Source organism: Mus caroli, chromosome 1 (genome assembly GCF_900094665.2).
Source record: "Mus caroli chromosome 1, CAROLI_EIJ_v1.1, whole genome shotgun sequence".
Taxonomy (NCBI): Eukaryota; Metazoa; Chordata; class Mammalia; order Rodentia; family Muridae; genus Mus; species Mus caroli.
Window position 1 is genome coordinate 73,890,242 of NC_034570.1, and position 27,367 is coordinate 73,917,608.

The window sequence follows — 27,367 nt, forward strand, 5'->3', positions numbered from 1 at the left end:
TTCTTCTTCTTCTTCTTCTTCTTCTTCTTCTTCTTCTTCTTCTTCTTCTTCTTCTTCTTCTTCTTCTCCTTCTTCTTCTTCTTCTTCGTATGGCTTTGGAACTCAGGTTGTGTGGCAAATGCTCCTATCCACTGGGTGAATTCTCAACCTCTCTTTACCAGTTTTTTTTTTTTTAAATAAAAATGACAACTCTCAGATCTCATCAGAGGAGGTTCTTTGCACATCTTTTGTACAATCATTAACAAAGAAGCTCACAGCTGGTGAACCTGAAGAAGGTAAGTGTTTTGTGGTCAGACACAAATGGGACATCTTTGTTATACCCTCTACAGTCAAGTTCTGAGCCCACAGAGGAGAGGCAGAAAAACTAAAACTGTGAGGCCAAGGGAGACTGATATAACCAGGGTCTTCTATGCATGGTAGGATCTCTGCACTCATGAACACATCCCAGCTGCCATGGTTGGCTGTACAAGACCTGCATGACAGCAAGCCAGTCAACATTCCAGTATGCAGCTGCATCACCCACATCTAACTGAGTTATGAACGGTTAATGATTCCAGTATGGCAGTGCATGAGCACCTGTATCTAGCTGAGGAGTTGACAGTTAACAGTTTCTGGGGGAAGGAAGGTTGGTTCTTTTTTTAGGGTGTGGCCCCTGGTAGGTCCTCTGAACCCCAGTGGATGGCCTCACACTCTTGAGTGTATGGTCAGTAAAAGGTGGACTTTGTGGGTCATGACACAATAGATCAAAAGGGTACAAAATTGGGAACCCGTGGCAAGCGTAGATTTGGGAGGGGTTAGGGGGATAAGTGGGAAGGGAATATGATAAAAATGAATTGTGTGCATGTAGGAAAAATATACTTTAAAAAGAAAAATAATATTCTTTTCTCCTTCTCTAAAAGAGGACTCCCAGTAAGACAGGTGAACACAGAGGAGAAAAGAATTTAAGGAGGTCTGAAAGACTGGATTGAATGGGTTTGAACAGACTGTATATTTAGCTAACATTCAGCAGTGACTTGCCAATCCTTGAGTCAGATTTGCAAAGTGCAGACAAAGAAAACTGAGCTTTTAATAGGTCCCTTGGCTAAAAAGTCTTTCTTCATCTTAGACAAAAATGCCAAGCCTTCAGACAAGGAGCAGAAAGGCCAAGAGCATGCCGAGCCAGGCTGTCTGGACTCCCAGGGGAGTGGCCATTTCTCCTCCTTACCTTCTCCTTGCTTCCTATCCTATGGCTATTTTCATGTGGGATGAAATGTGTTTTGAGATTTTTTTTATTTTTAATTTATGAGTATGAGAGTTTTGCTTGGCTGAATATGTGTGCATCATATATGCCTCTGGTGCCTTTCGAAGCCCAGAGAGGATATCAGATTCTCTGAACCTAGAAGGACAGAGGGTTGTGACCTGTAATGTGTACGCTGGGAGGCAAATCTTGGTCCCCTGTAAGAGCAGTAAGCCCTTAATAACTGAGTCATTTCTGCAGCCCTGAAAATATGCTTTAAATGGAAACTGACGCCCATTCCCTGTTCTTACTCCTCTATAACATGTTTTATTTTTCTTCCAGTCCAGTTTGTTTCTAGTTTGTTCTGTTTACTTTTGCATATGGATATTATTTTTATTCAGTTAATATGTTGGAAGGATTTATTTTGTTTACTTCCTTTTTCTTTCCTTTCTTGTTTATTATTATTTTAATTTGGGTGGTACAAGGGATTAAACCCAGGGCCTTGAACATGTTAGGCAACCATGATACCACATATCTGCATCTGTGTATATATGCCCTAAGACTTTAGCACAACCAACTCTATGATAAAAGTGCCATTCAGGTTGCAAAACTCAGCACATAGACAGCACCACCTGCCCAAACTAAAGCAAAGACTTAGTCCATCAAATCCATATTCCTGGGAAAGTCTTTAAAAATGTACTAACTTTGCTTTTTAGCTTTGTAGTTCACTTCTGGCTAATTGTTCTTGTTAACTGGAGTATGTTCAGCCCAGAACATAGTTTCTGTGCTTAAAGGCTCACCCTGAGAAAGGTTCAGTGCTACACCATGTTCCTGAACACCCAGTATGGTATAGTTGCTGGCCAGTTAATAAAGACTTTCTATTGGCTTAAGCCCATGTCTGAGCAGTCTTCTTTGGTGGACATGCCACAACAGCCCCATTTAGGTTTGATTACAAAATTTTTCTTTTAGGTGGAACGAGATCTCATACTATAATAATTCACTAATCCAAGTCTCCTAAATTTGAAGATTATTCATTCGGTAATTCATTTAACAAACACTCTTAAGCCTTGATATGACCCAGAAGTGGTTCTAGGTTGTAAGAATTTCCCAGTGAACAACAAAGAGAAATCCATCTCTTCTTTATGTCACTGTGGAAGTTTGGTGAAAAAATAAATGCAAAAATTACAGATTATGCCTTGTATCAAAGAATGGGAATGTTACAAGAAAGATCTCTGCACAGAAGGGATGGGAGATGCGATTTAAATAGGACGGGTCTTACAGAAAAGGTGATGTGAATGTGGACTTACAGGAGGGAAGCAAGTAACTTGTTTTTATGATCACTTCAAATCTGATGCCATTAAGGAAAAGACTTACATCTTTCTGCCTATGGCCTCTGAACCCTCCTCTAAGCAATACCCACTTTGGATGCTATCCTTAGAGCAGAATTTTTAAAGTAGTTTAAATATTTTCTCATTTTTAAAAATCTTGGCCAACAATCTTGGCCAAATATTTTTCACTTATTAGGATCTCAGACTCAGCTTCTGAGCGCTCAGAACACTGGGCTAGGCAAGATGCTTCTGCTACGGAACGTATCTGAAGTTTGTTAGTGGGATACAGATGCACAGATGTAGGGTTCACTGGACTTTTCTTCCTATGGGTAGCTATTTCAACCATGATAAATATGTATACTTATACGCATTGCACACACTGTTTGCATTAGGCCATACATTTAACTGACCTCAAGATTTGCTACTCATGAAATTTACTGGCTAAATTTAATGAGCTTCCTCCTCCTCCTCCTCCTCCTTCTTCTTCTTCTTCTTCCTTCTCTCTCTCTCTCCCCCTCCCATTTCTCCTTTGTCTCTCTCCCATTGCCAAAGTTTGTCAGATATTTTTCTATTAGGCACCTTACACATCATCTTACTAAATCCTCTTTTACCATTCTCAGTTATTACATCAGAGAGACAGGAAGAGATCTATTTCTTTACTTTGGGACCCACATGTAGCAGAGAGAAAAATTCAGATGGAAGCTGTCTAGCTTCAAAAGTCCATTCAGCAAACAGTATGCATTGTCTGATCAAAGCCTACTGCTTTCTATAACACATCTGGTCCATCACTCTGAAAGTTTAATGGTGTTTTTGTCCTAGGTTCTGACAGGTCTGGTTTTGAATTCTGTTGTCTTATTCATTATCTGTGGCATCTCAAATGAGTAGCTTTGTAATTCTAACTTTTTCTATCCATCTAAATAACACCGATTTTGCAAGGACCAGATACAATAACTCCTATACAACACTTAGCATAAAAAAGGACTCCATCAATATTTGCTTTAAAAAATAATCAATTCTTCTTGCAAGTTTGATCCCGTCTGCAACTCACATTCATTTCAATTGCCAATAACAACTTGTTTTCCTTGGCTTGTGTAAGGAGAGTTTGAAGAGATGCAATAGCAGTGATTTTGAGGAATTATGTTCTCATTGTATTTCTTCTGCAGTTACTGGCAAGGTTTCATGTGAGGTGGTGGGCTGGTGAAAATCGAGGGTTGGCTGGATGGCTCTTGAGACTCCTTTCTCAATCTGCAATTGCTCTGATTCTGTGGTAGTGGTGCATTTTACAAACACATTACATTTCTTCTACACGGTGATAGCACTTCACTTCCAAATGCTATGCATAGAAAATTACTCTCTATTCTCTGTTACAGCCCACACAGTCATTCTAAAATGATCATTAGAAACAGCAATGGTTGTGGCTACAGCATATCTTTGGCCAAAAGCAAAGCTGAAATCCAGAGTCACAGGCTATTTCTACATGTCACAAGGCAGTGGTTTCTGCTTGCCCTTACAGACTTCCTTGCCCTTGGAGCCTAGCCCTGTGTCAAGACATCAGCTCCCCACCCCCTTTCATGTGGAGCCTAGCACTGTGTACTTCAAAGCGGAAGACTGAGCAAGAACTAGTAGCACTAATAATTTTTCAGAGATATCCTGCTTCACATTTTTCTTCATTTACCATTTTGTTTGCTGTGTATCTATTTTTTCCACCTCTGCCTGTGTATATTTAGATACAAAAATGCTAGCTACCCTTGACATGACCACAGACTATAGAACAATTACGATAGTGTTTCAAAAACCAGGTCTGTGAATCCTTTGGGCTCTCTGAGTTCTACCTGAATGTTATAAAGTCAGAATCTTTGTAGAGGTGTTGTAGTCAGTAATGTGTGTGTGTGTGTGTGTGTGTGTGTGTGTGTAATAAGAAATGCCAGAGTTGATTCCAAATGATATAAAGAAACACTGCTCCTTCATCAGACAAAATCCATCATTTTGCCCAAGCGATAACACAGCTTGGTTCTCATCACACTGACTTAGGGCATTAGGTCCCATCTTTAAGCCATGGATTCTAATAACCCATAAAATTATAGACACATTTATTTTAATTTTTTATTTATTATATGCTATATGTATGGACATTTTGCTTACACCATATTTGAAACATGTTTGTGTGTAATGCCCATGGAGGCCAGAAGAGGACATTGGATTCCCTGGAACTTAGCTACAGTGAGAGGACTAACCTCAGAGTCAGCTGACTCCATGACAGGCTGCAAACTTACAGTTTGGGAGATTAGGCCTAAGTTTTTGTTTCCCAGAAATGAGAACCCGGATCCAGGAGCTGGATCCAGGCAACCAGAGCCTTAGGCAGCCAATCAGAGGACACCTTGTCATCTGGCCTGAAGTAAGAATAGGTAGCTAGAAGGAATAAGTGAGTGACCCACCCCCAGTGTGGTCTTCAGAACCTAACCAATTGTAGAATTAATCAGAACACTAAAGATAGAGCTAACTAGTCAAGGGTAAAAGGGCACACCCTTCCCTGGAATTTCCCTAACTAACAATAAAAGCTGGTCTTGAGAGCCCACTAGGGGTCTACATTCACAAATGGGGAGACCTCTGCATGCAGAAAATTCAGCTGAATAAATGTTCTTTGCTTCTGCATACTATTTGAGTTTGGGGTATCATTCTCTGGTGATCTTGGGCCCTAACAACAGGTGGTTGTTAGCTGTGGTGTGGGCACTGGGAACTGAGCACAAGTCTTCTACAAGAGTAGCCAGTGCTCTTAACTGCTGAAACATCTCTCCAGCCCCTACCTTTATTTTATGTGGATAGCAGCCTGAATTTTTATCTATGGACTACACACTTGCCTGATGTCTGTAGAAACCAGAAAAGGGCATCAGGTCCCCTGTAATGGGATTTACAGATAGTTATGAGCTTCACTGTGGGTGCTGAAAACTGAACAGATCCTCTGTGATAGCAACAAGTGTTCTTAACCAATGAGACATTTCTCCAGACCCAGCATACAGGTTTTAAAATAGTATTGTCCACTCTAACTATCATTTTACTTTTGGGGGCTGTCATAGGGTTTAACTGCTGTACACCACGACTAAGCCAAGTCTTATAAAGATAATATTTAATTGGGACTGGCTTACAGGTTCAGGGGTTTGGTCCTATAAACAAGGCAAGAGCATGGCAGCATCCAGACAGGCATGGTGCAGGAGGAGCTGAGAGTTCTACATCTTCATCTGAAGGCTGCTAGTGGAAAACTTACTTCTAGGCATTTAGAATGAGGGTATTAAAGCCCACACCCACAATGACACACCTACTCCAACAAGGCCATGCCTCCTAATAGTGCCATTCCCTGGGCCAAGCATATACAAATCATCACAGGGGCTATTCAATATGTATTTGATACATAATAATAATAATTAGTTACTTTTCTCTCCACTGCTACCAATTATAGGAGAAGAGGCAACTCCAGAGAGGAAGGGTCTATCTTGGCTCACAGTTGGGAAGTGCACAGGTCATCACAGTAGAGAAGGCACCACTCAGTGTGAGACTTCTTGCTTATACTGCCACAGGTAAAGAAACATAGAAAGTCCTGGAAGTAGGGACTGCTTACAACAGTCATTGCTTCTCACCAAGTAACCCATTTCCTCCAGCGAGGTTCACTTCCTAGTTCTGAAACACTGTCACCGGTGGCCACACTGCAACTCTTCAAACACAGGAGCCCATGTGAGGCATTTTATAGTAAAACGATAACAACTAATAGTCCTTTTCTTGTAAAAAAAAAAAAATGAGTGAAGTAAAGAATATAAGTACTTTAGAAAAGTGGGGAGTTACAAGCGACACCCCCAAGTGGTATAAAGAAAATATTCCATCTCCCACTTTGTCTCCCTCTTCAGAGGAGCATTAGGATCAATTCAAATCATGTTATGATTTCCAAACTAGCAATTTCTGTTTGGCCATACAATTTGTCAACCTCTTCAAAGGGCTGATGATTAGATTTTGGCTACAGAGTACTCAAAAGGTAACAAATGGCTTATTAGTTACAAAATTATTTTCCCTTCTGGCTATGGAGGTTTATTTAATCACACAAGTATTTTCTTGACAGAAAAAAAATGAAAGCGACCATAAAAGAAACCATTGTGTTTCTGCATCCTCACTGAGTAATTCTACATTTGTAAAATACAGCAATTTTTATACTTGTGCCGTGGCTATTGAATCCATGTTGAAAATGAAGCATTGGGAAATTAAGTGAATAAAGGCAAATTACACATTGAACAGATGACTGGATAATTTATTGCCTACATGAGACCTTTCAGCAGGAACAGAGGTGCCATTAGCCAGGTCAACAGCACAAGGGATTGGTCTTACAAAGTGGGACACGTGGTCACCTAACAGATGGATATCATAGAAACAAAAGAAAAAGCACAGGGAACAATGGCTTCTTCAGTTGGATCACCCACGCTGTATGTTCCCTTAATGCACAACAATTAATTGCTGCTTGCCTAAAACCCAAGTTGGACAGCTAACAAGATTGTCAAACACTCAGCTGGGAAGTAAAAATGAGATTAAACACCATAAACTCTGTGATATACACATGACCTAGTTTCAGATACTATGGAACAATCTTATAGAATGAACTTCAATTCTGCCTTTAAAAATATCCCATAAAGGAGGGGCTGGAGAAATGGTTCAGTGGTTAAGAATACTGGCTGTTCTTCCAGAGGACCCAGGTTCAATTCCCAGTACACACATGACAGCTCATGTCTGTCTGCAACTCCAGTTCCAGAACTTCTGACATCCTCACACAGATATACATGCAGGCAAAACACCAATGCACATTAAATAAAAATATTTTTAAAAAATCACATGGTATTAGATAGTGCTATATGTACATATGCAGACTCAATATGTTCATAGCAATCAGAATGTCTATGAAGTCGTCTCTATAAATGAAGTGAAGGCCATTTCCATTTTTTTTTCTGCAGTTAATTTGAAATTGAGAATAGTCTGAAAGCTCTCACAACAGCTCTACTAAATTTAAGTTAACAATGAGACACATGTTGATTTATTTTCTTAAAACGTGCTCTATTAAAGCAATCAGCTGAACTTTCACAAATAACATTTGGGCCTAGCCTGGAAATACATATTGTAATCCCTTGGCAAGACTTCCTAGTAACTTTTTAGGATGTGAATAATGGCTGACACTAAAACCCCTTGGCAATTGTTTTATGATTCAAACAATCCTCTCATGTAAACATAAGACTTGGGTTATAATTCAATATGACCGGAAGATTCAGTTTCAACTCAAAATCTGAATTCATAGTATTACATTCCAAGTTTCCCAACTGGTACACATGGGCTTCTTTCCACTGCTGAACATTCTATGGGGGCCAGGGTGGGGAACTTATTGTTCCCATGAAGAAGCCAACTTTAAATTGGAAGGTCCCTTTCTTTGTATTTACCAAGACTGTTTTTTTTCTAGAGATTTTAGTGAACAGACAATTAATTTCTTCAGGTTACTAAAATGAAAAATGATAATTTTCTAGTATTTTCATCAGGAATTTTTGTGGTATGTTTTATCCTGAAATCACTGAATTCTATATGCATTTAATTTACCTTTCTTGTCTTTTGTGTGCTTAGTATTAGTAAATGTGGTGTTAGCAGTTTGCTTTTGAACATCCTAATCTATGGTCTGTCTAGCTATGATATAAATTGAATGCTCATGTGCAAATGAGAGCAGACCAAACAGGAAAACTGACGTTTAGTATCTCCATTAAGTTTCATATTTGATATCCTTTAATATTCCCATTAAAATTTCAAGACCATACAATAAGACTTAATTCAAAATTATCTTTTAAAAAGTATATACCAAATGAAGTCTCTCAACTTCCAACAAAACTTTTATTCAGGAAACAGAACCTCATTCATTAATAAAACTATCAACCATAGAAGCCAACATCCATACACAAATGAAATATTGCTATTAATTCTAAGTTTGTTGGGAGAGAATATATATTTTTAATGGCTGGAGTTAAATGTTTCATGCCTCTCAGTGTTCTTAGGAATGTAAATGGACTTTGTAGCCTGATGATATAGAAAAGAAGTCAGTTTTAAAGTAAGAAACACTGGCCTTTAGTCTAAGGGCCCTTCCTCTGCTGTCCAGTGTTTTCAGAACAGGAAACAGCATATGTTTAATCCATTTTAGTTATGAATGCAACCTATTCTCCCAAATAAACTATTGAAAGACTTTCATATTTATTGATCTCATGGTCTTTAGGTATAAAAACTCTTCTATCAAGTACACTAAGCAAAGACACTTTGGATGAATGGATTCACCATAATGTGCCCGGCAGTTCAAAATCAGACATGAAATTCATCATTTTATCCAGGAAGAAAAATAAAGTGAAGTTTTCTTGAAACAAGGTAAGTAACTGTTACCACTCGCCACATTCCTTCTAGCTAACCAAGGTGAGCAGTGTGAAGCTCACTTGAAATCATGGCAAGTTGCCCTCCAACTCTGCTAACTTCTATCCCTGTCCCAGGAAACCATGTGGTGTGGCTTCTAATTTGGACTTCCCACTTTTCTCCTGAGCTCACTGAATGCCTTCTGGCAAAATCTAGGTGGCAAGACAGGAAGTAGGGAAAGAGGAAGAAAACACATTCTCAGCACTCCCCTTAGTATGAATTTCCTTCACCACAGTGCTTTTGATGTTGGGAAATCTTGGGAAATTTTGCCTTTTCCATTAGTGAATGGTACTTTGGTATGTAACTTCAAGATCAATACGTGACTCAGTGAACAACTTTTACCTTCTCTGTGCATAAAGCACTTTGCCTCAAGAGCACAACACCTTATTGAATTTACTCCCAAGGCACTTTACAGATAGCAGTTTGATGGTAGCATTTCCCACATCTTCTTGGGCTGTAATATACTACAACTATAACCAGTCCACACCACTAGCTTCCAAAACTTTCTCTTCAAGACCCTTAATGACTCCAAATTACCACATTCGGTGAGCTTGTTGTAAATTCACTTTTGCTGTTCATTTTTGTTTGATTCTGAGTATCAGTTCTCAGTCTTCCTGCCCCACTTCTTGGCTGCCCCCATCTCTGCCCCCTTCTATTTATGCAAGGTCCTCCTTAACAGCCCCTTAGTTGGGGATATAACTAAGAGTCCTGGCCTCCCATTCAAACCCAGCTCATCTATTTTCTGAACCTATACAGTCATCTCTTTCTTGTATGTCTTCTATCTTTCTGTCTCTCTCCTCTCCTCCTCTCCTCTCCTCTCCTCTCCTCTCCTCCCCTCTTCTGCCCTCCCCTCCCCTCTCCTCAACTCTTTTCCTTCCTCACTCCTCCACACTCCCACTTCCCCTCCCCTTCCCTTCTCTCTCTCTTTGCCTCCCTTCCACTTCCCTTTCCTCAGTATAGAGGCTTCTCTTCCATATTTCAAAGCCTGCACCAGTCATCTTTACTTTATTCTACATCTCTTATTTAAGTTAATGTCACAGTAGTCCAAGCTATCTGTGTCAGTGACTTTTGGATCATTCTTCTCTATTCCTTTCTTTCTCAGTCTCCAAATCCTGCCAACGTCTGTCTCCTTTATTAGCTCGTTACTTTTACCATGAAAACAATGCTATTCTTGTTGTTATAGATCTGTAGAATCACCCTCCTGGAATATTAATAGTCTCATGTCTGCCTAACATTTCTTCAGGCTTTGACACTAACCCCAGGAACCAGTCTATCCTTTAGTGTTTTTTTTTTTTATTATTATATTTTTTTCTTGCTATGTGAACCTTGCTTCCTTTTCTCAGCAAAGCTCAGGGGGTGCTCATCAGATTGAAGGGTAACTCTGACCACAGGTGTGCGACTCCTTTCCTGGTGCTGCACTCTTCAGGAAGCAGATGGGAGACATCTGCTTAGCAAAGTGATACATGCTAAATAATTAATCCAGTCCAGCCGTACAGTGAGTGGTTGATATCTTTTATTACTTCCCTGCTAACTTGACTTCACCATGATCCACAGTAACGATGGTCACTGGGGAAGGAACTTTCTATTTAAATAACTTAACCCTTCAGAGAGTTGCCATCATTAACTTCAGTCAACTAAATTGGGGGCAGCAGCAATAACATCATGTTTATGCTCCCGGACCCAGGTTTACTTTTAGAAAAATAGAAAAAATAGCCTATTAATTGGTCACAGAATTGAGAGGAGGTATTTAATGGCTGAAAAAAAATATGTTTCTTTGGCCTTTCTGGTCATTATTATTGACTTTAAACATGAAGTTGGCCCTGTTTATTCTGGCAGTTTTCTTGATGAGGAAGAGTTCACAGACCAGCTTTCTCAGGTGCTTGTTTGGAAATTGTGCCCAAGTAGTGAGCCACCCATGAACAAAAGCAGACATTTTGATCGCAACAGTAAGAATTAACAGTAGAGATTTGGTTATGAGGAGAAATGACCACTTCCTTGCTCTTGGAGGTTCAATATTCTCCTTTGCATCACTAGGAGATGCTCCAAAGACAAGCATGCGTGTTAGGTTTACTGGATAGCTCCTTGTATTTTAGTTGAAATGTATTTAGTCCTTCATTCAGGGTGATTTCTTTGTATCAGCTTAAGGCCAGCATTTATCAAATGTGTTTCTCAAAATAGCAGGAGAAAACAGATTGTTTTATCCATGGTCAAGTAAATCTGGAAAATAGTTTATAACATATTTGCTTCTAAAATGGTTTGAATGGATGTCTACTAATTAAAGTTAATCCTGCTCTCCCCCCTGTGTATGTGTGTGTGTGTGTTTGTGTGTCTCTGTGTCTGTGTAGTACTTGCAAATACTTTGGTGAACTGTGTTTCTGCAAAATATCCTACCAATATGAAACTGATTGTGCCTTAATTCAAGGTAGGAGGTCTTTGAGCTTTTAGTATAAATTTTCTATGGCTGCTTAAAGTTTCCTTCCCTTAAATATACTGCATATTTTCTCTTCAGTCATAAGTCCTATTTTCCTCCTCTTCCTAGAGAACTCCACTATTTCTAGTGTGCATAAAATATGAGCTTTCCATGGTAACTCTGTACTGTCCACATAACAATAGGACATCAGGACTGTGTTCATCTATGTACCAGTCTAGCTACAGGCATGAAGGAATTTACTTCTGTTTTTAAGTTAAGGTTTCCATAACACTTAGTCCCTAAGTATCTTATTCTAGGACCAAAGTAAGACCTATATTCTTGACTTTATTATTTTCTTCTCATTTTATGTCAATTTTGTTCCTATAGAGTGGTTGGATTCTGTTAACCAAATGGGCTTTGATATCAAAGCAACTGGAAAGGTAATCCTTGGCCAGTGTCTCCCTCTTCACTCATCTGCCTCCAGGGCCTGTTTTCTTGTGAGCTCTCATATTGCTCACTCTGCTGTTCCTTCATTTTCTTTTGTTAAGAGAGAATAAAGCAGCAGCTTAGTTTAAGTTAGTGGGCTCAGCTTCATATTGCCCCTTTGTGCATATTTAAACAGAAACTTTTCTATAGAAGCTTTGCTCAGGAACCATGACTTCTATACATAGACTCTTTCATTGCCCTGTCCCCAGTGGGCATGGTGCCTGTTTCTTTCCCAGGAGCATTGATTTTACTTATTTTTAATGGCTCCATAGAAGTATATAAAGTACTCTGGAGGATAAAGACAATCTCCCCAAGCCATTGTTATTCCATACTTTTGCTAGTTTTATTTTTCAGGATCACATCACTAGGTTAATGATCCTATATAAGATGGAGAAGCTAAGGCAGAAAGACTAATGGCATACCAAAATAATAAACAACATGTTTCTTTGTTACTAGTGGAAATATAAAGCGTAGAGCTTTAAAGAAATTTGGAGTCCAGAGTCAGAGTGAGCTGAGGTTAGATTGCCACTCTGTGCAATTAGGAAAATCAACTTGTGCTTGTGCATGAGGCTGTAAAGTGAGTTTATGTTGCCTGGGTTGCAGGATACTTAACTGTGGTCCTGAATGTACACTGCTGCTGAACTGTGGCTAGATGTTTTCATAACTGACAACATTGTAGATACAAAATGTGTCTATACTATTGAGTGGGAAACACCCGGGCTCCTTCTACTAGACAGAGAGGATAATCACTAAGCAGAAAAGGGAAACATGCTTTGTTTTATTTAATTCCCTTTAAAAATATGAAACCATTCGAGACTAAGGAAAAGAATGCCCACTGCCTTTGACAAACAGCTGTGCACTGTCAGTGTAGAGTAATGTGAGAGAAAATTCAAGATTTTTATTGAGCCAGATGTATTGAAACTAGATTCTTTCCATTTTGTTGCCTAGCAACCACGACATTTGTCCTTGCCACCACATGGAGTCATTGGGCAATTTGATACAGGGAGGAACAAGAAGCAAGCTCAGTACAGCATTCTGCAAAAACCCTGCAAATGTCTGAGTCCACTTTAGTGCTAGCTTTATTTATCTGTTTTCAGAAACTCTAACAATGTTCTTACTGTGCAGTCTAATAACTGTATCTACCAGGATGGCCTGGGCAGAGGCTGCAGCATGGTTGCAAGGGCAGATTCCTCCCAGTAGGCACTAGGGTAAAGCTTCACACTGGCAGTTAGCATTGTCCATCAAAAGTCAAGGGACTCTGGCTCTGTGGCCTGGGATGAGACATTGAATATATTCTTGCTTGTTTGATACTGCCTGTGTAAGTTTCTTAATGTTTCTTTGATACAGTTTCCTCAACTTTAAAAGAGGATGCTTTGCTGTAACATTTCTTCATAATTATTATAAGTGAATGGTTTAAATGCCTATCTGGCACAACGCAAGTAGGCAGTAATGATTGGCTGCTATTAGTATTTGAGGTTTAGACTCTTCTTTCAGCATTATTCTATGGATGGTGGTGGTGGTGGTGGTGGTGGTGGTGGTGGTGGTGGTGTGTGTGTGTGTGTGTGTGTGTGTGTGTGTGTGTGTGTGCATTTCTTCATCTTAAAGCAGCTCTCTGTAAACCCTTTTTCTTTTTATCTGCCACCTGCAGGCCTGGCTACTGGGGGGCCCTTGTAAGTAGCATTTTCCTGCTTCCCAGATTGTACAACACAGGCTCTGCTTCATCTCCATCTTTCAAACCAAGTACAATCCAGGACCTTTTGTGCTGTTGGCAATACAGAAAATCAACAGAAAAATAAAACATTTCTTTTCTTCTTTGTTTCCGTTCTTTGGGGGAATTCTTTTCTTTGAGAGGTGGGAAACTGGGAGTAGTAGAGAGAGAAGTCTGCAAGGGGTTGAAAGGCAAGCAAGGTAGAATGAAAGCAAAGGAAAGATGTTTTCTCACAGGAAAAGTAACAAATAGAAGGCAAAAGAAAGGTGACTTCCTTAGAGAACTGCAAGAGTGAACCATATTGGAAGATGTAGTCCAGCAGCTCTGGAAGCACAGAACTTGAGATTTCGAGGAGCCCACATACCTGGGAGGCCTCCTGCACTGAACCCATGTGGTTTCCAGGTGACAGCATTAAACATGAAAACATATATTATTAAATATCGGTGGAGAAAGTTTTGAGTTGGTTGTGGGATTTGGGTTAACTGGCCATGCATGCCAATTCTGGCAGCATTCAAAAATTAATTACTCAGCATTTGAATTAATTACTCAGAAAGTGTTTTTAATTGAAAAATTCACTTTTATATATCTTTGCCCTACAAGACCTAATATTGCATACTTATGCACGGGCTTATGAGTTTTATGTCTTTAGTAATATCATACTTCACAATCTGTGGCTAGATTTTTTTTCTCATAACAATGTATTACATAAGTTCAAACAGATATTTTAATACATATATATCTATATATGTATATAAAAAGACACACACACACAAACATATACACACTTGATTTTGAGACAGGGTTTCTCTGTGTAACCTTGGCTATCCTGGAAATCCCTCTATAGACCAGGCTGGCCTCAAACTCAGAGATTCACCAGCCTCTGCTTCCTGAGTCCTGGAGTTAAATACCACCTTACCTGGCTTTTAAATACATATATTTTATTGGCTGTGTATTATTATAAAATATAGTTATGCTAACAAAATGTTTTAAACAGAATCCCTATTGATATTTAAAAATTTCCAAATCAGCACTACACAGGCTTATAATTGTATCTGCACAAATTTATGCTTGTTTATATATGTATATGTATACATACATATATATGAGACTTTAAGGTTACTTGTGTATCATACTTCAAAAGTTATGGGTTTATTTTGAACCGTGTGGCAATGGCATTTCCCCTTTACTGTCACCATAATAAAATATTTTCATGTCAATTTTTCTGTATTACATGAGAATTTTGCTTCAATTTGTATTTCCAAGGCCACAAGTACATGGACCCAAGACTTGACTCTTGCCTAACTATATTTACCTACCTTTGGCTATCTTTTGGATATATTTCCTTGGGTTGTCTTTCTCATATCAAGATCTGCAGAGTTCTGAATATTGGAGAAATGGCCTAGTGGTTAGAGCATTAAGTGCTCCTGCAGAGGACCCTTGTTTGGTTCCTAGCACCCATGACCGCCATTTTACAGTAGCATAAAAGCCACATTCCGTGGGGTCTGTTGTCCTGTTTCCAGAACCACCTGCACGCACAGGGAGCATATCAGCTCACACAGGCACAGACACATACACATTAAAAAATGGATCTTTAAAATTTTGGCTGTGAGGAATTTATATGCATCCTTTATATATTAGAAGATATAAAGAGTCGTAGGTGATGGCTTAATTACTGTTTTTTTTTTTTTTTTTGGTTTTTTTTTGGATACTAGTTGTCATACTGAAATTTAAACTTTTACAGAGTTAAATTTGTCAGTCTTCCTTGCTTCCATTTTAAAATGCTCTCCTACCCTTTTGTGACTTTTGTTTCTTTTTTTTTTCTAATTTAAATGTTGATTCCTGTGAAATTTCTTTCTTAGGTAATAAGAGAAACAGACCTTCCGAAATATCCCTTGGCACTGGACACTCTGTTGAGCTGCTTGCCCTTCTGTGGTGGCTCTGGGTGTTATTCTCTTATTTCCTAGTTATTTACCTGCCCCAGGCACTATTGTTTGTCTTTCTTTCTTTCTTTCTTTCTTTCTTTCTTTCTTTCTTTCTTTCTTTCTTTCTTTCTTTCTTTCTTTCTTTCTTTCTTTCTTTCTTTNCTTTCTTTCTTTCTTTCTTTCTTTCTTTCTTTCTTTCTTTCTTTCTTTCTTTCTTTCTTTCTTTCTTTCTTTCTTTCTTTCTTTCTTTTGGTTTTTTCAAGCCAGGGTTTCTCTGTGTAGCCCTGGCTGTCCTGGAACTCACTTGGTAGACCAGGCTGGCCTCGAACTCAGAAACCTACCTGCTTCTGCCTCCCAAGTGCCTGTGCCACCACTGTTAGGCTGTTTATTTATTTATTTTATGACACAGAAAAAGTGCAGTTTATCTGCTTTTTTGACTTGATATATTTGGTGCTCAGCTGCTGTGTGCAGCCTGGTGTCTGGTTAGAAGATAAAGAGGCTGTTCCACCAACTGAATTCAAGTCAGTCCGTCAAGATGTGCAGAGAAATTTATCATTGCCCCTTTTCATAGCAGTTAAGAGAACATACTGTACAATCCAACATTCTCATGAAGTACAGTCTTCTTCATTTTACACACGCTGTCTGCAGTAGTAAAACAAAATCGAATCTTTCTATTAACATACTCAAACTCTCCTCAGTGTGGATGTTTAAAGGAAAGAACAAAGGAAAGAGAATCCTCAAACAGAACAAGTTACCACACAATCAAAAATGGCTACAGAAAGATGGGGTTTAAATATGTGGCGAATGTCAATTTCCCCCTTTCAGATGAGCATGCTGGAGGATAGTGGTAGAGAAGGAAGCTAAGATTGCCTGGTGGGTAGCTGGCGGTGGGAGCAAACATTTTAGAGATTAATGAATAAAAGCACCACATTTACCTCTTTCACCAACAGACTTTCTGCCCTGTGCTCTGCCTCTTCTGGTACCGTCGAATAGAGTGTTCGGATATCCCAAGAAACCGTGGCTGTCTAGGAGGAGCAATGAAAAGAAATTAAGCCTTCCATCTTGAAAGCAGAGTGAACCACTATCCCACAAACACCGGAAGAGATTGTCATAGAGCTGGGCAGAGAGGCTTCCCCGCCTTTCCTGCTTTAATCCCTATAAAAATGAGAATGAGCCAAACAGCCCTAAAGACATGGCTGCTACCATCCCCCTAGTTGCTGCTTCATCTGTGCAACTCAAAAGTTTTAAGATCGCTTTTACTACTGAGAGGAAACAATGTGAACACCTGTGTTTGTGACTTGTTTCTATTGGAATCTTTGTTACTATTCCTGCTGTTCCTGTTAAAATAAATTGGAAATGAGTTTTTAAAGCTTACAAAATCCTATTCTAAATAGTAACATGCTGATGTTGCCCCTTTCAGGAAGTGTGTGTGTGTGTGTACATACATATTGGAATAGATTGGAAGAAGAACTATACATTTGGACTTTGAAACAAATAGGTCAGGTTTTAAATGTTATTTTCTGTTGAAATAATTTAAGGGTTTTTCACAAATTCAAGCAAATAGCTACTTAAACAAGAAACATCCTATTAAATAGGTTCACATAAACTGATATATAAAGTATGCCTTGAAACATTTAGACTAGAATCTCAAAGCTTGTTTTCCTTTGCTTTGTCTCCAGCTTTTGGCTTTTCTTTTTCCAGTGATTGTGTCATGGTCACAGGCTTCCTTCAGTCTGTACACTCTCATGGCTATATGGGAAAGGACTGACGGTTCCACTCATGTACCAATCACTGAGAGTTTTTCTACCATACACACATTCTCTCAAACAGAAATGATTCCTAAGAGTTTCAACTACACTTTATTTAAACTGGTCCTGATGCAAGGCATGCTTATGGATTAGTGGTTGAAATAGGCACGAATCTCAAAACCCACTCTTAGTTTAGGAAAAACAGGTACATGACGGGTCTTGGAATTTCACCTTCTGAGTTCATGGGTGCTGCAATCAGCTTGCCAGCAATAGCCATGTTGTGTGGATCATTCCTGATCTCAGACTTGGGATATTCTTTAAATATTCTCTTCAGCCTGATGCTAGTCCCATGCAGGAAAATAATTTTTTGACACTGCCATAACCTTAATATTCAATAGAGAGCATAGCTGGTTATCTGTTGAATTTTCTGAGTGTATGCCTGTAGTTTGTGTTGCGTGTAAGGACATGTGAATGTATATAAAAGCGTCAGAGTTTCTGCTATGCGTGGGTGTGGCCAGTGGCTCAGTGGGTGCATGTGAGTAGTATAGTGCATGTGTATGTCTATACAATAAATGCAGGCCTGTGGTTGTGGTTGGGCATAAGAATGTGTTATTGTAGTGTGTATAGATGGCATAACTTTGCATGCTATTCATGAGTGTGGCGTGTGCGTGCCTGTACTATGTCAATTTGTGTATTCCTGTGCATGTGTGAATGGGTATGATATACGGAGTTGTCTTTGGGAGTATGTACATGCTCATGCACGTGGGAAGTGTGGGTTTCAGCGTGCGAAAGAGGAAGAATGTCATGTGAATCAGAAGGTAATGCTCGGCTTGAAATACAGTGACAGGGCAAGCTCGCCAAGCTTCGGAATGTCTTGGCACCTGTAGGATGCTAGAGCTTGATTGGCATCTTAAGCCTAGTATAGACAAAGAGAGCAAGTGTAGATCTTGCAGATGAAGCAGAAGTCTGCAGACAGACCAGGAAGTGGTTGTTTCCGTGTAGAGTGCAATGGAGCCAGGTTAGCATTATCTGGACTTTTTCCATTTCTAATTCCTTGTACATTTCTTCGTTGTCAGTCTCTCTGTGAATACTAATAACTCTGTCTAGACTGAGCCTTGAGGATTCTTATTTAGAGGTCAGTGGCCCAGGCATGACTTTGGCAAGACAGTTCACAGATATACAGGGCTACTTGCTTTGTTTTCAGAAAGTATTAAAAATGAAGGTTATGTGTTTGTTTTCTATAACATAAAAAAATACAACAGTCATATTGTTAAACAAAAAAAGAGAGTCGATATTTTTTTCTCTTTTCCCAAAATGATGACCTTAGTTCCTTATTTTTATTTTCATTTATTAAATTTCAGCTGTTCTAAGATAGTCCTTAAGGCCTGCGGGAGGTAGAGTAACATGATTCCAAACAAGGCTCAGAGTGACACAACAAACTTATTGTCCTCTTAGGATCACTATTTGGCTGGTTAAAAAGAGTGGGTACCTAATTGGTTTAGCAGGTTAAAAAACAAAACAGTGAGTTTCAGGAGCTGGGTTCAGTATGAAAGCATAATCACTCACATGGCTATTGCGTTAATGACCCAGCATCATGAAGATAGACAGATACGTAAGTTAATATCTATGTGTAACTCACGAGGCTAGAAGTCACTCCTGTAGAGTTAGGCAATCCACCTCATCATGTGTACAATGCATTGGAAGATTTCTGATGATCTATCATCAAGAAACAATGCTGAACCTCTATTAAATAAGACCATTGTAGTTGAAGCATGCTCATGAAACCCTGTGATAAATCTAGAACATTATTTTGCAGCTTCTGTGTATGCTAAATACCCTGTACCACACATGCATGGCATAAGAATGGCAATGTGCTTATGCATGTGTGCACATGCTGTAACATGCTAACTATCTCAGTAGAACACTGGAACATTTGTCTGAAACAACTAAAAGGCCATGAGGTCAAATCTTTCAAAACTTTGGTCCCTTCCCACTTATTTTATATTTGTTGAAAGTGCTTGTGGTAGAGCACAAGTAACTTGTTCAAAATAGAAGGTTTAAGAGTTCTACTTGCTAAGGGTATTAATACATTTAAAAAGAATTTCCTTTCTGAGAAGTCTGTGCTTTCAGACCACTACAAATTGCCTTGGCCACAACAGACTTCCTGTTCTCTTTAATACAACTCTGTTCCACAATTGGTATAGTTCAGTAGCATGGAACAGATCTCAGACAGCACTGGCACTTGGCCGAGCTCCTCATCTGGTGGCAAGCATTTTATAAGGGATGTATTGTCAGGCACTTGGAAAGGAACGCTCTTCTGAACTGATGGCCTCAAGCCTGTGTTTGCAGTGTTAGGCCCACGATGTTCAGTGTCTTTGACTGCAGCCCCGTTACTTTCTAGTTCCTTCTGTGCTGTACCGAGGAGTCTCTGTGGTTTTCTTGCAGAAGCCATTCTGCTTCTTTAAAATGACTCTAGACTTCAGGCTAAGTGCACAAGGGCCATTTCTTAGTTGGCTAAATGCCACTGCTAAGTCTGGAGTGAATTGCTTTTACTACCCCAGGGCTGAGAAGGCTCGCTATGTTAGTACCCATGGTATGTTGTCCCAGCTGTTACAGGCAAGGAAAAAAAAAGATGGCTGGTTAAGGTAATCCATCAGTCCTAACTGAGGTGTGAGCAAGTAACTCATGCTTAAGGTCTGTCCTGGTTTAATTGTGAACTGAAAAGGAAATGTCACATAATTTAGGAGGTTAAGACACCAATGTTGAGAGCTATTGGAGAAGATACATTTACTGTACTTGCTTTATAAACACGTTTTACCACATTCAGAAAGCAACACCACCATTGTGTTTTTCCCTCATTTATTGCTAACTATGTGAGAATGTCTCTTAAATAACTTTACTGTGCTCTAAAGGCAGTTCCTTCTAGTTCTGACTAAGCCGTAGACTTTAGGCTGCATAACCTGTGAAGAACCATCCATAAGTAGTGTGCTATCATGGTTGGATCTGGGTAGCTGCCCTTTCTGTCATTTTGAGCATTGAATTATTTTTTGAGAACCGCACAACTGTACTTTCTGCATAAGGAAAGATGAGAGCAATGACAGTAACAAGCGCTCCATCAGCATCAAGGCCTGTGCTGCACCAGCATGCCTCCTGACCAGTTAGATCCAGGGTGGCAGGCAAAGCCCACCACGTGGGATGCCGAGGAAGAAGCACGGTGGCTCTGATTCCCTCAAAGGGCACTGTGCTGACATAGCAACCTGGTCACCATGGCCGACTCTCTATGCTTTTCCCCACAGTGCAGCCCACAACCCTTCTTCCATAATGGTGTGGGGCCCATGGAGGCTCTTTGTGTTTGTCTTTCTCCTTTCAAGAAATCCTCAACTTATTCTCTGTAGATCTCAGGTTTCAAGTAGATACCAGTTCCTTAATAAATAAACAGAGAAATAAACAAACAAAACAGAACAAACTACAGTTCACCCAAAACTCTTCTCTTTCTTAAACTCTATAACTCACTGTCTGTGTCATACAGAAAGTCAGGACATCAGATAAATTCCAAGACCGTATAGTTGATTGATTCATCCATTCTTTGTTTTTTTTTTTTGGTTTTCTGAGTCAGAATTTCTCTGTGTAGCCCTGGCTGTCCTGGAACTCATTCTGTAGACCGGGCTGGCCTCGAATCATCCATTCATTTTAAGTGAGTTTTTATTGTGTATAAGCAGGCATGGGGGTTGATCTGGATTACCAACTTCATAGGATTTCCAAGTCTCTGTAAATCCATGAGGGTTTAATCTCGATAAGCCTGCTTCTGGGTCTACCTGACCTGTGAAGGCTTTTCTAGATCAGTTTAATTGAGGAAGGAACATCACCTTAAATATGGGTGGTACCTTCTGATGGGCTGTGGTTTCTAGAGTGAATAGAAAGGAGAAAGCAAGCTGAGTACTGGCAGTCATCTCTCTGTACTTCCTGACTGTTCATGCAGTGTGGCCTGTAGGCCTCAAGCTCCTGCTACCAGGACTTCTCCACCATATGAACCGTACCCTCAAACTGTGAGCCAACACTTCCTTCTAGAAGTGGCTTTGTTGGGTATTTTGTTGTAGCAATGAGATCAGTGACTAATAAAGCAGATGTCATAGAATCTGCTTTGGGGATAAATTATAAAAAGTAATGCAGTCAGCCGGGCGTGGTGGCGCACGCCTTTAATCCCAGCACTCGGGAGGCAGAGGCAGGCGGATTTCTGAGTTCGAGGCCAGCCTGGTCTACAGAGTGAGTTCCAGGACAGCCAGGGCTATACAGAGAAACCCTGTCTCGAAAAACCAAAAAAAAAAAAAAAAAGTAATGCAGTCAAGGCCTGCAGAGATGGCTCAGTGATTAAGAGCACTGGCTGATCTTGCAGAGGCTTCAGATTCGATTCCAAGCACCCACATGGCAGCTCACAATGGTCTGTAAGTCCAGTTTCAGGGGATCGGATGCCCTCTTTTGGATACTGCATGTATGTGATGCACAAACAGACATGTACACAAAACACAAATACACACAGAATAAAATTAAATAGATGAAATGCAGTTAATTTTTCCATACTATATATAATTCCTTTGGTATTTTTAATTTGTTCATTTTAAAGCACTTGAATATATATGCGTTTTAATGACTCATTGTTATTCTATGACTACACCTTTCCTAACCTCATAACCTAGAACAACCTCTTTAAACACAAGAGGGTATTTTTTGAGATACAATCAATCTATCATGGGCCATATCATTTTGAAGGGGAAATTCCTGTGGATTTTGAACATACTCAGAGTTGTGCAACCATTATCTTTATTAACATTTAGCATGCCTTTGTCACAACTCTAGGAATCCTATTTCCTAGCAATCTGAGCAGATTCCCTTTTCCCCAGTACCCGAGAAGTATCAACCACTAATCTGATTCCTATGCCTCACGTTTCATTTCAGTGAAGTCATGTTTATGTGGTTGACACATTGCCCTACTTTCTGAGCAAATGAGTGTTATATTCATCAGGTCAGCTGTGCCTACCCGAGTGATTCACTAATGAACGGGCCTTCTCTCATATGGTGAGGACATGGGAAGGGTCACTGGACCTTTAACCAAGTGTCCAGCCAGTCTTTCCAGTGATTTGTATGTAATTTGGTCTTAATTGCATATGGCCAAAAGGTTTTAGAAACATGCTAGAGTATATAGGTGGGGGGAAAGAATAAGAGGTTCTCCATCTATGTGACCATGGAGAAGCCATCATCCATGCTGTGTGGAGACTTTTGGGTCACCTATGTTATTACCAAGCCTTCTCACTCACAGGCTGTAACTAAGCCCAATCGGCTCATTGGCTCCAAGGGAAACTTTGGATGGAATAGTATTTTCATTTGTCCTTGGGTCTTATGAGGAGGGGGCGGTGCTACTCCATCTCCCCAGAGAAAATATCCTTGCAACAGTGACTTTTGTGATTGGGATAGCATGATGTATTAATGGTTCATCCAAATTGTAGCACATATCCATATGCCATTCCTTATTACTGTTGAATATGCCAAATTATTTTTAGTTGGTCAACATTTGGATTGTTTCCATTTGGGGGCTATGCTTCTGTGAACATTAATGTATAAAGTTTCATGTAAACATGCATTCTGAGTACAAGAAAGCACAGAGAGGATCTCTCTCTATAATCTTTAAAACAAAGAGCTACAATTGCATCACTACCCTAATTTTGTTATTTTCATTTGTTATTCTTTTTTTAAAATGTATTAATTATTCAAAGAGGTTTCATTATAACAACACCATTTATGTATACAATATACTTTGATCATATTTACCCTCTCCATCTCCATTTCTTATTCTCCCATTTTTTTCCCTTCTAAATACCCTATCATTCCCTTTTATTTCACATTTTTCCTCTCTGGATTTACTATGAAAGAAATCATACAATAGTTGTCTTTGTGGGACTTATAACAGTGTCCAGTTCCATGCATTTTCCTGGGAATAACACACTTTTATTGTTTGCTGTTAAATAACACTACATTGACTTTCTGATGGCATCATTCACAGTGAGATTTGAGGAGTTAATATTTACTCCTGCTTGGAGACTGCACTTCTTTTGGAATCATCTGGCCCATAGCACATTGTTTGGAAGGAAACAAAGAGTGCAAGTCAAGGTGCTTATGGTTGAATTTTGTCTTCAGTTGCTTACATCACTGGTCAAGGACCTTTCCATTAGAATGAGAGGGATGTTATAACGCAGAAAGAATCTAATTGAATACAGGCTATTACTTAGCTTTTAAATCACAATTGCAATGCCCTTACACAGACATTATGAGCCATTTAAAGTTTGCATTCCATATTCAAAAGCCACAGATTAAAAAGACTCTTGGTTCCTATAAAATATTGAGTTTCAGATTAAAAGAAAACTTATGACCTTTCTGCTTTGTAACATTAACCATAGCAAGGTCTTTGAACTTCCTCTCCTAGAAGGGCCCATGTGGTAAAGTCTGGAAGTCCCCAAATACCAGTTTTCAATTGCTAAAAATATACTATGAAAAACTGTGAGTCCTTGATACATGGTACAATCTGTCATTCAGTTTTGGCAGTCACCAATGACAACTGCAAGATGAACTTGAGTGTCCTAGAACACTAATCTGAACTCTTCCTAAGAAGATGGACTCTGAGGAGATGTTGTGTCTTCTTTGACAGGCTACTTGACCCATTGAATGACTGCAGAGAACTATGACTTTGAATATGGCCCTTTTTGTGGTTGAAAGTCCAGCTATTTAAGTGTAAGCATTGTCTCCTGTTCATATTTGCATACTTGTTATATATGCAGAGCTCACTAAAGGTAGTTCTCAAAGTTGAACTTCAATAGAGTAGTGTCTAAATAGGCAGCACTGGGAAAAATGCAGTCTGTACTGTTCCTCATTTCTAGACATCTGAACTCCATTGTTCAAATGATTCTATCCTGGGCTTTCTGCACCTTCAGCCCAGCAAGAAAGTCACCTATGGCTCTGTCCCCTTCTTTTCTACCATGAGTCATCAAACATTATTCATTGTGTCCTTGAAAGTCTTCTTCAGCTTTGCCTTCCCCCACTACAGCCTGTAACTACTTTACTGAGTCACATGTTGATGAGTTGATGATCAACTCTATTTTTTGTCTGTTTCTAGTATACTATCAACTTCAAAATGTAAAGATAAAATCAACAATAGCCAAGTCATTGATGAAGCTGTACATGTCTTTGAATACATGGATATTTAATACATGCATGTGCACTGTTTTTTATAGTACAAGATTATTATGGAAGTTGTGTAGAGGTTTATGTTTTCTGGTCCCTGAAGCCACATGGCAGGTGAGTAAAATTTCTACCCAATGTGCCAAGATGAAGAAAAGTGCTTTAGCTCACAATTTGACAGACTCTTGAATGCCTATGAGTGATACAGTGTGTTGGATATTGGATCTATGGAGATGAGCTTATTTCTCTCTTCCCTAGTAACAGAAATCACTCAAATTAGTACATTAATGTGTCTGAAGGCAGAACTAGCCTTGCTGATGTCAGCCGTGTACCTGGCACTATCCTAGACAGAGAGGTCTCTAGAGAGGAGAGGATCAGGTTTTTCAGTGTCTTTCTTTTAAGGCAATATGCTGATTTGTGTCAAAGAGGAGAATTTCCGATTAACCTTCATTTTCTCATCGTCAAACTGAGGCAATTACCCTATTCCTTTTTAACTCAAGACGTTGACTTCCGGAATGGCCTTTAATTCAAAAGGTTTTCAAAGAATCAAAGTTATTTCCTAACATAACAACCTAATGACTTCTGGAAGAAGATTCATGAAATTTATTTTATTACTTATTTTTTCCTTTTTCTATTTTTTTTTGTGTGTATGTGTGGTACGTGCATGTATGTTTGCATGTTTTTCATATATGTATATGCACATGAAGGTCAAAGGCTGATATAAGGAATTGTTCTCCACTGGCCTTCTACAGTATTCATTGAAGAGTGGTGTCATATCCAAACCCCAAATTCAGCAATGTAGCTAGTCTTATCTTATTCATCTAAGGCTGGAATTCCCAGTAGACCACCATGTCCTTCTGAAACTTACTTGGCTTGCTGGGGTCTGAACTCAGGTCTTCATGTTTATGAGGCAAGCACCTTAATCACTGAGTCCTTTTTCTAGGCTCAGGGTCTAAATTTATTGCTGCACATGCTCTGTTGATACCTCAGTTGCTGTGCATCTTACAATGATAAGGGAGGAAGATATGCTTAGCCTGTGGAGCTGTAATTTGGTGAGAAGGGAGTGCTAGGGAGGTGATACAAAGAAAATTGAAAGGTGATGGTGCAGTTCAGTGGTCAAGTGCCTGCTGTATGTGTGTGGAAGCCTGGTTTGTATTCCAGAACCAAGAAGGAGAAGGCAAGGAAGCAAAAAAAACAAAAGTAGAGGTGTTTTCAAGTAGTAACTAGTGCTCTAAAGTGAAGGAAGCAGCATTGTGTTGTGATAGAGTAAATCTGATGCAGGAAGAAAGAATTCTTGACAGAGGTCACATTTACAACTAAGTCACAGATGAATCCCGGGGGGCGGGGGGGACAGCTGGATAAAATCTCAGGTCCCACAGAGGCAAAGTGTTTGCTAAATGTGAGAACAGAATGAAAGTCCTGTGCTCGGTGTGGAGATCCAGTGACAAGGCTGGAAGACAGGAGCTTGGAGAGCATAAGGACACAGGGGTACGGGGTGGAAAGTGAAGGGTGGGGATTCATGGAGGAAGGTTCTTTATAGAGGCCTGAGGACATATGGTTTATGACTCTGGAGGCTTCCATGAGTGCTGAATTTGAATGAATCAAAGTGTGTCCATAAAGAAAGCAAAAAGATCTGCCAGAAGGCCATTCTGGGGAGCTAGGCAAAAAATGATGGCAGGATCATACGCCATCAGAGTGAAGAGGCAAAAAGTTCATGTTTGTAGTAAGACCACTGTAGGGAGAGACAAATGTTTTCTTTTGGAGGTATCAAACGCCAGACACAGTTGCTATTTCTTGGTATTCAACCACAAGCGATATTATCAGCATTGCTTGTTATCCATATTAGGGCATGAGTTGGTAAAGCTTAAGACTCCTGCTTCTCTTGTTAGTCTCACTGCTCTAGAAAGTATTGTTCTATATTCAGCACCCAGTGGGTGCTGAATAAATATTGATTAAACAAAGCAAGTGATGAATCATGTCAGCAGGAAGTGTGGGTGCTTGGAACCATAGAAACAGAAGTTAGCTGGGTCTTCTCATATGAAGAACGAGCATCCTGATGACTGATGTTTGGAAGGACAGGTGGGAGTTATAAGATCCTCCTTAATCCACCCTTTAAGATTAGACTGGCCATTGTATTGCCACTTCTGCTCAGATGGGTGAAAACTGTCCAGACACACCACGGAGAATCTCAAGGCTCCAATTGAGTCAAGGAAAAGACACTCTTTCCAGGAGCATTGTATGTTGTTTTGGTGGTGAGCAACACTCCCAAAAGAGAGTCTGTGAATGGGGTAGATGATGTCAGGGATTTATATTTAGAGATGTATATTTACTCCATATAAAGCATAAAAGAACTGTTCTTAACAAATACAGTTATATTTTATCAGGGTGATTTATTTGTATTTTGCACATATGTGTGGGTGGGTGCATGCACATCTGCACTGTGTGTGCAGAATAAGAAGCTAAGTTTTTTAGAGCCTGTGATGGTTAGGTATAATTGTCAATGTGACACAACCTAGAGTCATTTGGGAAGATTCTTAATGGGGAATGATCTAGGTCAAAGTGGTACTTTGGGATATCTATGGGGGCCTATCTTGAGTGCTATTAATCAATATATGAAGATTGAGTCCATTGCAGGCAATGTCATTTCATGACCTGGACCCTAAACTGTACTAGAGTGAAGAAGACTAGTTGAGTGTAAACACCAGCAGCAGGTGAGGACCAATGCATCTATTCTCAGCTCCTGACTGTAGATACCATTGCTTTAAGTTCCTGCCATGATGTCCTCATGGTAATGGAAAATCCTTGAATTGTAAGCCCTTTCCTCCACTAGAATGTTTTTTGTCAGGATATTTTATGA

At 39.6% G+C, this 27,367-nt stretch overlaps 1 protein-coding gene across 12 annotated transcripts in view; it reads right to left on the bottom strand.

The window, feature by feature from the left end:
• The window catches only part of Dock10 (dedicator of cytokinesis 10), a 249,389-nt gene that overhangs the window by 116,308 nt on the left and 105,714 nt on the right, over positions 1-27,367 (bottom strand). For all 12 annotated transcript variants that reach the window (XM_021165780.1, XM_029474701.1, XM_029474693.1 and 9 more), the window contains exon 3: positions 16,471-16,560. In XM_021165780.1, the coding sequence (XP_021021439.1) occupies positions 16,471-16,560 (90 nt within the window). The remainder of the gene's footprint in view (positions 1-16,470; positions 16,561-27,367) is intronic.